General features: G+C 33.8%; 1 protein-coding gene across 2 annotated transcripts; it reads right to left on the bottom strand.

The window, feature by feature from the left end:
* Window positions 1-7,611: 7,611 nt before the first annotated feature.
* On the bottom strand, window positions 7,612-13,277 carry LOC123705045. Of its 2 annotated transcripts, none has more exons than XM_045653605.1 (3): window positions 13,083-13,277; window positions 8,608-8,671; window positions 7,612-8,437 (listed from the first exon to the last, which is right to left on the bottom strand). In XM_045653605.1, exons 1-3 carry the CDS (start codon window positions 13,194-13,196, stop codon window positions 7,917-7,919), a joined length of 699 nt encoding a protein of 232 aa, XP_045509561.1. In that variant the 5' UTR covers window positions 13,197-13,277; the 3' UTR covers window positions 7,612-7,916. The 2 variants fall into 2 exon arrangements, with proteins under 2 accessions (XP_045509561.1, XP_045509562.1); XM_045653606.1 differs by lacking the exon at window positions 13,083-13,277 and adding an exon at window positions 8,872-8,992.
* Window positions 13,278-13,741: the final 464 nt, after the last annotated feature.

Below are 13,741 nucleotides of genomic sequence, written 5' to 3'. Positions count from 1 at the left end.
ACTAACTTAATTTATAACTTATTCCTATATAGAAACATTTGAGTAGAATTTATTTACATTTATGGAAGAAGGAAGGAAGAAGATTACATTTTAAAATAAGAGATTTCCAAAATCACCATCATTTCTTATTTTAAAAACATCTTTGGCGCATTAGGGCACAGACTGTATTTAATACTTAATTAAGAAAATTGATTGTATTGGATTTATATTATATATTTATTTCATAACATCTTTTCACACACGGCACGATCTGATCCCATACTAGGGTTGCCAACCGTACTCTAAAATAGAGTATTGTACTCTATATCATGTAGGCGTACTCTATAATCTATAACACTTATAGAGTATGCTAAAATACTTTATTTTACACAATTGTCACATTCGAGACTGAAAGAGTCTTTTCGGTCATGAATGTGATGTGGCGGGAAGAGAGAAACCGAGCTTCATTAAAATTTATTAAAAATGAGCTCTTGATATACATAAATTTAGATTTGGAATGTTTGGATTCATATAATTCATTTAAAAATAATGAAAAATTGTTGGGTACTGCAAAAAGTACAAAAAAATACATTTTTAAAAATATTAAATAAATGATACTCTTTTTTGTCAGTCCGTACTCTTTATTTACCTCCTTTGAAATCAGATATACTCTATTTCTTCTAATAAAAGTTGGCAACCCTATCCCATACTGAGCTTTTCGTTTGTGTTATGGAAACCAGATGGCTGATAAACATACACATATAATTTTAAATATAAATATATATACCTACTTACTTATATAGATAATTAACACCCAGAAGCATAGCAAACTAGATGTTAGAACATCACACAAATATTTTCCCTGGGTGGGAATCGAACCCACGACCTCTGGCGTGGAAGGCAGGGTCACTACCAACCAAGCCAACCGGTCAGTCAAAAATTTAATGCAGAATTATATCATGCAAATAGAATAAAAAAGAACCTAGATATTACAATGTCTTAAAAGTAACTAAGAATTATTTTATTATACACTTAAAAATCGTTGGAAATAATATTAATTTGAATGATACATAGATATTAGATATACCTACTACAATATAGGCATAATGCATTGCAAATAAGTTTTCAACTCCTGTATTTCAAAATCATAGTATTATAAGATACATCAGTACAGTACACACCAATAATTAGTAAATATTTAGTATTTTTTGGCTTAAATTAAATAAATAAAAAAGAGAGTAAAATATGTACAAGTGTAATTAATATTACGTTGCGCTTTCATAAAACAAGGCGTAATAAAGTAATAATTAATATTGTTCCCTTCAGAGGAACTGTCTTTATTAAAAACATATTTCCTAGTTTTTGCGAAAGGGTAACTAACTCATGCACGCTTTTTCTTTAAAAATGAGAATATAATAGATACAAAGTATCTGCACGAACACTTTTGTCGTGTAAATTTGAAAAGTAGAGAAAACGACCATTTTTACAATGTACGCGTGTAAATAATATTTCATAAAAAATTACAAATAATTTTGCCTAGAATTACCTATAGGGCATGAATATACATTACATTATATTATCTTCAACATAATTTGCAGTAATTTAATCTAATGACAATCTAAAACCATCGTAGTTATTTGGGTCGTTAAATTTTTCTATGGATATGCCAAAATCCCACCTAATGTTAAAAATGCGAAAGTATAAAACCGGATCCCGTAAAAATTTGGATGAAATTTGTATCAAACATAGTTTACGTAAAAGATAGTTTAATCTAGGAAAGGACAAATACAGTTTTATCCCGGAAATTCCACAGGAACGGAAACTACGCGAGTTTCTTTTGGATATATTTAATAATAATATTATATCCCTGTTAATGAACTTTTACAATGGTTAAACACACCGGTTCTCAATGTCCCGAATACATAACTGACTATCTCACACGCAATGACGCGATTTACACGTAATTATAAAGAGGCCTATTCACTATTTCTCTAATATATTAATTTATTACAGGTATTTAACATACTCCTTACTAGAATAATTCGAATGATATACTACTTTTTAGGTCTTAAATAATCGAGTGTTAAGTTGAAGTAAAAATATTTTAAATGCAGAAATTTGAAATTATATTAGTTGTACTTGTATTGGTAAACACGAGTACATACGTTGATTTTACAATTTCATTTTACGCGATAGTCGATACTGCCTCACTAAATGCTCGCACAATAAGTACTTTCATCGGATTTGCAAATTAACTTTAAAAATGTATAAACGTAAGAAAAAAAAATATTAAAAGATAACACAAACACACACAATAACAACCACAATTAACAATGTAACAATGTTTTCTTATAAATAGTAGTTGAGTTTACAGCAAAAACCTCTTTTTCACAACTGCCTACTCAAAATTACCTCGCTGTTTTCGAAACACCCTTTATACAGCTCTCATTAATGAAAAATAAACGTCACGTAAATTGCTCAAGAGACTAGCTCATTAATTAGCAATCGACATGAACGCTTCTTTAGAACAATATGAAATTAAATAGAACTCTTACTTTCAGTACGGTAAAACAATGAGAAATCTGTAACAATACGTTACGCTAACTAATAACGTTTCTACGATTAATTCATAGCTAGATTATAGATAATGTATAATTTGCTTTGTTTCCTATACTAATAACTAGAGTATAATCTCTGGAATGAGAGATGTACGCATATTTCGCAATAAAAGGCTTATAATCTTTCTCAGAGTCTAAAGATTGTCTGTGCCAAATTTCATGCAAAACGAATGAGAGGTTTAAGCGGAAAAGCGTAACAGACAAACAGACAGAGTTACTTTCGCATTTATACTATTAGTAGGGATGATATTGAATTAGAATTTCAGTTATTTTTCCGAGGTTTAGTAGTTAGGTAATAATTATTAAGAGCCTAATTTGGAAATATTATCTCGATATATTTTGTCAAATTATGAGCAAAAATTTATTTTTGAAATTCTGATCCATCTATATTCTATATCATTACAAATATTTACAAATATACTTATTTATACATTAAATACTCCATAGAATTCTTAAATCTATAAAAAAATGTCCCGATTGGAACGAAGTTCCTTACGTTTTGAAATAAGTATTACCCATATTATATTTTAGACGTTTGACCGGTATCCTGCCTGATGTAAAGCAGTGATGCGATCTATTTAGGAGCACATCTACTGAAAAATTATTAATAAATTTATTAATAAACTAGCTGTGCCCGCGACTTCGTCCGCGTGGAATAGTGACTGCATAGTAGTTACTACTTATCTTAAATTATTGAGTAAACACAGACTACCATAAATAATTAAAAGAACTGTAAGTAAAATTTATTACTAAACTGAGCTAAACAATACAAAAAAATGCCTTATTAATTTTCTACGTAAAATTTCTTTTAAATTATGTCATATTATTTTTAGGCACCAGGGGGGAGGGGAGCAAATTTATTTTCCTTACTTCCTTGTATGGATGTTTTTAACTATGTATCGTGCAGCAACTGATCAGCTTAATCGATACTCAGTTTTTATCAAATCCAGCACAAAATCCAAATCAGATCTTTCCTGAATCCTGTCTCACGCCTGTAGGTAGTAACTAAACCGTTTAGACCGTGCAATAAAAATTAAATAAAAAAAAGCAGCGCTACGAAGAAAAGTGCATACATAGAAAAAGGAATAAATAATTTCACAAACTTCCCGAAGATTTTTAAAAATAAATACCATTTTAAATATTTATAAAAAAAATGTTGTGTGGTTTTATGAAACCACGGTAAAAGTGAAACTTAGGCACAAAATTATCGTATTTGTACGATAATTATCGTACGGTTCGACCGATTCATTTTGGTCTACTCGAAGAAGCGGTCTACTTGGTCTACTCGGTAATAGGTATGGTCTACTCGAAGGAGTGGTCTAATTGGTCTACTCGGTAATAGGTATGGTCTACTCGAAGGAGCGGTCTTATTGGTCTACTCAGTAATAGGTTTGGTCTACTCGAATGTGCGATCTACTTGGTCTACTCGGTAATAGGTATGGTCTACTCGAAGGAGCGGTCTTATTGGTCTACTCAGTAATAGGTTTGGTCTACTCGAATGTGCGATCTACTTGGTCTACTCGGTAATAGGTTTGGTCTACTCGAAGGTGCGGTCTACTTGGTCTACTCGGTAATAGGTTTGGTCTACTCGAATGTGCGGTCTACTTGGTCTATTCGGAAATTGATGAAGTCTACTCGGAAATTGGTGTGGTCTACTTGGTCTACTCGGTGAAGGTACGGTCTACTTGGTCTACTCGGTGAAGGTGCGGTCTACTTGGTCTTCTCTGTGAAGGTGCGGTCTACTTGTTCTACTCGGAATTTGGTGTGGTATACTTGGTCTACTCGGTAATAGGTTTGGTCTACTCGAAGGTGCGGTCTACTTGGTCTATTTGGTAATAGGTAGGGTCTACTCGAAGGAGCGGTCTAATTGGTCTACTCGAAGGTGCGGTCTACTTGGTCTACTCGGTAATAGGTATGGTCTACTCGAAGGAGCGGTCTAATTGGTCTACTCGGTAATAGGTTTGGTCACCTCGAATGTTCGGTCTACTTGGTCAACTCGGTAATAGGTATGGTCTCCTCGAATGTACGGTCTACTTGGTCTACTCGGTAATAAGGTTTGGTCTACTCGAATGTGCGGTCTACTTGGTCTACTCGGAAATTGGTGTGGTCTACTTGGTCTACTCGGTGAAGGTACGGTCTACTTGGTCTACTCGGTGAAGGTGCGGTCTACTTGGTCTTCTCTGTGAAGGTGCGGTCTACTTGTTCTACTCGGAATTTGGTGTGGTATACTTGGTCTACTCGGAATTTGGTGTGGTATACTTGGTCTACTCGGTGAAGGTACGGTCTACTTGGTCTACTCTGAAATTGATGTGGTCTACTCGGTCTATTCGATAACAGGATTGGTCTACTTGGTCTACTCGGTAATAGGATTAGTCTACTCGATGGTGTGGTCTACTTGGTTGACTCGGTAATAGGTATGGTCTACTTGGACTAATCGGTAGGTGCGGTCTACTTGGTCTACTCGGTAATAGGTTTGGTCTACTCGAAGGTGCGGTCTACTTGGTCTACTCTGAAATTGATGTGGTCTACTCGGTCTATTCGATAACAGGATTGGTCTACTTGGTCTACTCGATAATAGGATTAGTCTACTCGAAGGTGTGGTCTACTTGGTCTACTCGGTAATAGGTTTGGTCTACTCGAAGGTGCGGTCTACTTGGTCTACTCGGTAATAGGTATGGTCTACTCGGTAATAGGTATGGTCTACTCGAAGGAGCGGTCTTATTGGTCTACTCAGTAATAGGTTTGGTCTACTCGAATGTGCGGTCTACTTGGTCTACTCGGTAATAGGTTTGGTCTACTCGAATGTGCGGTCTACTTGGTCTACTCGGTAATAGGTATGGTCTATTCGAAGGAGCGGTCTAATTGGTCTACTCGGTAATAGGTTTGGTCTACTCGAATGTGCGGTCTACTTGGTCTGCTCGGAAATTGATGTAGTCTACTCGGAAATTGGTGTGGTCTACCTACTTGGCCTACTCGGTGAAGGTGAGGTCATGGCGACATATCCAAGGGTGTGGTTTTATGAAACCAAGGTAAAAGTGAAACTGTTCGAACGGTTCCGAACACTGCTTTGTGTAGCGCATGTCGCGTGCCGAGTAGGTATATACCTACTAGGCAGCCGCGATACACGCGACATGCGCTACACAGACCAAAAAGTTTGAGACGATGTAATAAAAGTTTCACTTTAAAAAAACAAAGTCATCGGGGCTGCCATGCCAACATCATCATAATATACCTCATTATCAAAATACATATATGGTACTTAATTTTAAAGATCGTCGGGAAGTTTGTAAAATAATTATTTATTCCTTTCGGTTTCTTATTTTCATGTAATATTTTCAAGTGAGCGAGACCTACCTCTACCTCCATATTACATTCCTACATCATATTGATATCTATAAGTTTGTTGCTCCTTGACATCTTTTAAGTTGGGCCGTAACCGTGCACAAAATATTGTAATGGACCACAGTGGCAAAAGAAGTGGTATACTTAGGAAAAAACAAGGGCCAGGCCTATGTAGCTTTGAGTAGAGTTCAAAATTTCCAGGGTGTGGCTATCCTCTCGCTCCCATATCCCCTCTTCTTTCACAGACTTTCAACCCTTCCCTTTCCATCCCTAGTAAATGGCAGAACCGATTTTGATGTAAACCATATCTAATTGTACCTATATGTACACGTCATATCCTGCAGTTTGATGCTCCATTTGGTTTATTTATCCCCACTGTCACCCCTTAAAAGCCCTAAATGTAATAAACGGATGAACCGATTTCGATAAAATATGAATAATTGTAATTCACACGTTGCCCTTTCATATTTTGATATGCCGCTTGAGTATATTATTTGACCACATTATTCATTCCCACTTTTACCGCTGTAATCTAATAAATGGATAAACCGAATTGGATAAAAATATAACTAAGTGTACTTCACCCGTTATGCACTTTTATTTGATATGTCACTTGGGTATATTTGACAACATTCGTTTTTTTTTCATTCCCACTTTTACCCATAAAAAGGTATAATAAATGGATGAACCGATTTTGATAAAACATGTCTAATTAAACTTTACACGTCATGCCCTTTCATATGATATGTCACTTGAGTATATTTTTGACAAATTCATTTTTTTATTACCACTTTTATACCTATATTAAATAAATGGATGAACCGATTTGTTACTGATAGGTCGTTCACTTTCATTTAATATATTACTTAGGTACTTATATTTGACAACTTTCATTTTTTTCATTCCCACATTTACCCCTATAATAATATACCTAGGTATAATAAATGGATGAACCGATTTTGATACACTTTATCTAAGAACCAGCGTCGGAAAATATGCTGCCTAACTAAAAAAACCGCATCTAATTCGGATTACCTGTTAGCGAGCTACGGTGGCACAAACAGACACACACACACAGACACACATAGCGGTCAAACACTTATCACCCATCTTTTTGCGTCGGGGGTTAAAAATATAATACGACATAATTTAAAGGACATTTTATGTATAAAATTTACCTAGAAGTAAGAATAATTCTAATTTGACCAACCCCCCATTGGGCACTTTCGATATGATCACTTGGACATTTACAGGAATAATAATTGTAACAGATAACTTACGTTTTATCGTACAGTGTATAGAATGCCTTAGCAAATGTTCACCGTGAATACTTAAATGGTCATAACTTTTTTATTTACGAACCGATTGACATGAAATAAACACTAAATGTTAAATGAAGATTACCACAATATATTAGTGAAAACCGCATCTTAATCGGATAAGCCGTTTCTGAGATTAGCGTGCACGAACATACAGACAAACAGACAAACAGACAAACAGACAAAAAATTTTTTAACTACAGTTTTGGGTTTGGGATCGATTTAATAATAGCACCTGCTAATTTTTTTTTATATATTTTGATTGTACAGACACGACTTTTCTAGAATTTTATTATATGTATTGATGATTAATAAATTGTTAATAAACTAACAAATTTTAGCAGTTAAATGATATTCGTGTATAAGTGAAGAAATAATTATACACGCTCTCCGAGCGCTACGTACTATAGCAAGTATCGTGAGGACTTTTCGTGTTGCTTGCCTAGCCCAGCCAGCGTACCGCGTGTTAGGGAACTTCGTTCCAACATTACAAACATACACATATATAAATATTAAATTAAATTACATAAGGAATAGATCAGACTTATATAAGACTCACCTTATTTTTAGATAGATAAATAAATAACACAATATACATCTTTGGAGTAAAGCTTGAGAATCCTATCCTAACTAAACCTACAAACTAACCATATTTAAGCTATCTAGGTATAATAGTGTTCACAATCCGTTCCCACAAGCTGGGCCGTTTTGACGCATAAGTCACGGGTGTTGCCATACACACCCGTATGGGCGACCTGGTCGGCGTGACGAAAGGATACGGGTGTTTAACTGGCGACACCGATGACCCGACCAAACTGTACGTCTGTTTCGTCACCTTCACTGGCTGACTCTTCACCTTGTTACTAGCGCCACCTACTAGCAGGATTGGAATACCTGTCTTCGCGCGTTTTGTAGAAGTCGGCCCGGGTCGGGGCGTCGTGGAAGTTTCTAGAATCTCGTGGAAGATTGAGTCCTCGTAGTCCTTTGACTCGTCTGCGAGTGGGGGCACGTAGAGCACTTGGCGGAGGCCGTTGATGTCTTGTACTAGTTTCGCGTGCTCTTTGACGATGTCCTCCTTGGTTGAGAAGACGAGGTCGATCCGCCGGGACGGTACCCTTGTGATAGGGGTGGGACGGTATTTTATGGGATGCAGGTTCCTTGACTTTTTTGAACGCCACACTGAAGACAGTTGGATTGTTCATTAATAAACTAGCACTATTTCAATTTTACGTAACTCAAGATTTGTAGCTTTAAAAATTATTAGGAAGAAAAAATCATTAAAATTATCAAATAATAACAAAAAAAAAATCTTCAGAATTATTTTACCAATAGTCATATAAAGAACTCACCAGCTCCATCGAGGTGTTTGAAAAATTTCAAGTCCCTCGGTTCTGGTAAATCAAAACAATCCACCTGAAACAAAATATCATTTTGTATAAGAAGAAAAAATAGATACGTCTAAAAGTTATCACAATAATCACATCACAATGCAATACATGAATAAAAAAACATCGCAAAAAAATAGCAAAATCGAATGTCGCATAGTAAAAAAAGAAAATCGCAACAGCATAACTAAACAACAACTAACTAACAAATGGATTATGGCAATAGACCTTCATATTTCATAGATGGCTGCGAATTTGCCTCGATCTAATTTAATTAAAAATTAAACTCGTCATCGATATTTTTTTTCTTAATCATGGATGCTGCCAGCATAAATCTAGCAATGAGATATAACGACATAACGTAGCATTGCATCTCCATGCTCCCAACTGAAAAAAGATGTAAATAAAAAATAACCCAAATCGTAACTCCATTAATATTAGATAACTCGTTCTCGTTCTAGTAAAATCTAACCATAATAAAATGTTTAGCCTGTCATCTATTTCACTGAAGACATTCCAGAAATAACCCGAATATTATACCCACATGTAAACTTAAAAAAATAACACGCAACTATCATGTTACAGGAAAGAAATAAATACAAATTAATCAGCTGTTTTTCGAACAACACGAATTACTCGACAAAATTTTGGCATGACCAGATTTTTAATTTGACAAGTTGACAAACACGCATTTTGACGTGACGACTATCTACTTATCAGTGACTATATGCATGATATTAATTCAGTTGCATAAATGTATACTTATAATTCACGATATGCATCTTAAGGATTTTGATAATGAGACTATCCGTAGCCGTAGTTCTATCAAGCAAATGCTAAACTAGTATACGTCCAAAGCGTGGCAGTTACTTGTGGGATTAAACTAATAGACTGGTAAAATAGCCCAACCTTAGCCCAACTATTACCTACGTAAAAGTGTAATAAATTGCCAAGCCAATAGGTACACATATTATTGTCTCTAACCTTGCTCTTGAATCCCACTCTATTAATGAAATCAATGAATCCAAATTACACACTAAAGTACTGAAATATCGGATAATGGCTTGTGTTTCCTAACCATTTCTTTATATTATGTAAGATATTCCTCATTACCACCACTAACGTACACTTCTCATTTAACCAGATAATGTTAAAATAAAAATATATTTTACGACACAATGCTTGTTACTTCTGAGCTGCAGGAAATGTAGCTACAAATTTATATAGAGTTACAATAATTAGTATCAGTTTCGATTCCTTTTTGTTACATCTTATTCCGGTCGAAGGAACATATTTCCTAGGAAAGCCAGGCGATAGATAGCGTTATTAGCTCGCCAAATATTAAACAAATTAATGGTACGACTAGACACATTTGTTACAATTACCGAGAGTGTCAGGAAGTTTACGATAATTACAAACGATTATATACCGTTCGTGATCTGATGCCGTATGTTACAATTTATTAGAAATTGACCGATTATACATGCAATGGTGCTTGGTGAAAAAAAAACAACTGTTACGAGTGTAGATACTCATTTCAAACTTGAAATTATCTGCAGTGTGTATCTTTTCCGGCAATTCTGTTTCAGCGCACAAAATTGATTAAGTATATTTAGGTATTTACTTAATAAATCATGCTAAATTGATAAAAACCCGTGACACATTTTCTTTTTTTGAAATAAATGTATACAATGTTGGGCACCCTTGCTACAAGCAGGATAAGTAAAAGTTTGAATTAAAAAATAACGACAAAACATAAGATCAAGATAGACACAAAAGTACTCGTATAACTAAATACATAGATTAATGTGTAACAAAAGTAACATTCAGGCGTTATTATTACGATGAATAATATCTACTCTTACTTATTAAAATGATGTTCATAAATTACATGCTTTGTACATAAGTGCTTTATCGTAAAAATAACTAATTATAAGTAATTTTACCTTAGATGTAACAGTTTCATTAAATAACGAGATTCATTGTTCTCATGACGAAAAACTGTTTGAATGGAGTAAAAGCAAAAAGATAAGTGTATAGAAAGTGTAAGTACTATATTGTGATGTTATTGGTATTACCGCAGATTATAAAATTATAATTATATGTTATTTTTATATATTACTAGCGGTCCGCGGTCCGCCCCAGCTTCGCCCGTGGTACCTACATATTAACGTTTTCTCTACATAAGAACCATGCTCGTACTTCAAGGAATATAATAAAAGAAGAATTAAAGAAATCGGTTCAGCTGTTCTAAAGTTATGCGCTTACCAACACATTTTGGGATTCATTTTTATATTATAGACTAGCAGTCCGACCCGGCTTCGCCCGTGGTACATATTTACGTTTTCTCTACATAAAACCATCCTCGTACTTCAAGGAATATAATAAAAAAAGACTTGCATGCGCATGCGAATATAATAAAAAAAGACTTGCATGCGCTTACCAACACATTTTGGGATTCATTTTTATATTATATATATAGATAGATATATTATTAGCCAGCGTGGTGGATTATGGCCTGTACCCTCATAGGAGGCCCGTGTTCCAGCATGGGTAAGTATGTGGGCTGATGATGATGGTGATGATAAAATTATAGTTACAAAGTATTACAAGCAGTTTGAAGAAACCTAAGTATTATCGAGGAGGTGAGATCAAAGAGTTTTTGTAAAAGGTATAAAAATGAAAGTAGATACACTTTTATGATAATCCATGCAACAAAACCTAGCTGTACCATATAATTTCAACGCACCATAAAATCACAAGAAAATCAAAGCTTTCGCCTATGCTTTCGCGAAACTAAACAAGTTTTACCTGAATATTTGTATATGTCCATAATATACATAATTGAAACACATTGAAGTATGTTTTCATCTGTATTATATAGCTATGCAACATGCAACTATTGGTTACCTTTTCTGGATGGAAAAAGCTGCAGTATGCATGATAATATGTATTTCAACATTTTACGTGGGCAATCGACAAAGTTTCACATCTTGCTAATAATTTCCACTGACAGCCTATATTTTAACACATTTTGACTGTCTCATGCTAATAATTGAATTTCCAGAAGTAACGAAATTATTGAATAAGATCACCTGATTAGATTCACTGCACTGTCTTTCGTTTAGAATAGATGTTACTATTTTTGGTTACAGAATTTATTATAACATAATAAATTATTAATATAACAATAGGTACATCACGCAGATTAAATTACAATAAATTTCTTGTATTATATCGACAATTCTTGTTTTGTCACGAAAAAATATATAACAGGCTATTAATTATATTATTAGATACCTACCTACTTAAGTGTATTGTAAAATAAATGTTATGTAATCAATTACTTATTATAATACGAATAATTTCACTTGCACGATATTATATTTTATTAATTTACAAGACTTCCTAGAAATGCTTGAATCATCTGTTCACTGTATTGTAACAATGTTTCTTTTATTTTAAATAATTCGTGTACATAATTGGTAATTACAAATTCTGAATACTTAGGTATTCGGAATTGGTAGCATTCAAAAAAGAACAAAATATAATATACTAGCGGTCCGCCCCGGCTTCGCCCGTGGTACATATTTCGCAATAAAAAGTAGCCTATGTTCTTTCTCATGGTCTAAAGATTGTCTGTGCCAAATTTCATCAAAATCGGTCCAGTAGTTTATGAGCCTATTCGTAACAATCATACAAACAAACAAACAAAGTTTTCCTCTTTATAATAAGATATTAGTGTAGATGAAACGTACCTATCAGATAAGTATCGTATGTACCTAACCGAATTTAAAAGATTGACAATTGCGTCTGTCCTCATATAGTCTGTAATTAACAGCACCACTAAATTATTCAAACGAACATTTTTTTTTACTTCATGTTTTCTAACAGCATCCATTGTTATTATAAGTTATTAGTTATAGCCATCGATTACAAGATCGAAATCGATTAATAGGTATCTGATTGATAAAGTATAAAAATTATTCGAATTTATTGACGGTTTCAAATCTTCAACATTATTTTATGAAAAAAATAATATTATGATAAAACGAAAAAAAAAATGTAATTAACTAATTAGGTAGGTACATATTTGGTAAACTTTCTAGTTGCAAAACAATGTGCCTACCAATATATTGTTTATCTATGTCAGCAATATTTATATTGTTTCATGCCAATATCTATTTAAAAGGTCTTAAAAATTATTTACTCATTTGTTATTGTTTTATATTAGGTAATTGCATTAAGTACCTAGGTCGCCTTACATCATTCGCGTATTTTATTCACCGATATAAATTCATTTTCATGATCGATTTTTTTTTCTATCTTATGCCAAAAAGAGGAAAGAACTTGATGTTTGACAAATTTTCGAAAAATAAAATAAAAGAAAAAAATTATTTTAAATTTCGAATTCGCTTGCTCCAAAAATGTTCACGAACCTTAGCAGACGATCCATGGTACCGCCGCAGCAGCCGCACATCGATAGTGCTGGTCACCACCAGTAAAGAGACAAGCACAACCGCACACCGCCACATCTTACCACCGACTGGCATCGGCTGATGACCCACCTACCACCACCAATTTGAAATTCCCTAGCCGTTCCATACGCTAGAATAATAATTAATATTATGCCCAACATTGTAATTTGTAACCGAATAATTTTCCTACATAAGACGTAGTGAGTAGGTACTTAGTGTCGTGTTATATTTTCGTTTTTTCAATAAATTGACATGCCTATTTTAGTATTTTCATTGCATATAAAACCATTAATGCGTCATGTGAAAACCAGGTCATGTTTATAGAGGTAAAATGCAATAGGTACATAATATATTATTTATTACAAGCAAAAATTTTAATGCAAGTTAATGATTTTTTAAAGGTCACCGAGTTTTCTTAACAATAAGGCACCATGATTGTTATTGTTATGCAAAATATATAATGCAAAATTAAATAATTATGCCCAAATTTGGCTTTAAGGGTAGGTAGACGGTTAATTGTAGTTGACTGTTGAGTACATCAGGTACTTAGTTATATAACCATTTATAATAATAATATGCACAATTTTTTATTAATTTAATTAACTATTTAATTTACATGA

Source organism: Colias croceus, chromosome Z (assembly GCF_905220415.1).
Source record: "Colias croceus chromosome Z, ilColCroc2.1".
Taxonomy (NCBI): Eukaryota; Metazoa; Arthropoda; class Insecta; order Lepidoptera; family Pieridae; genus Colias; species Colias croceus.
This window is presented reverse-complemented; position numbering and strand designations above follow the sequence as displayed.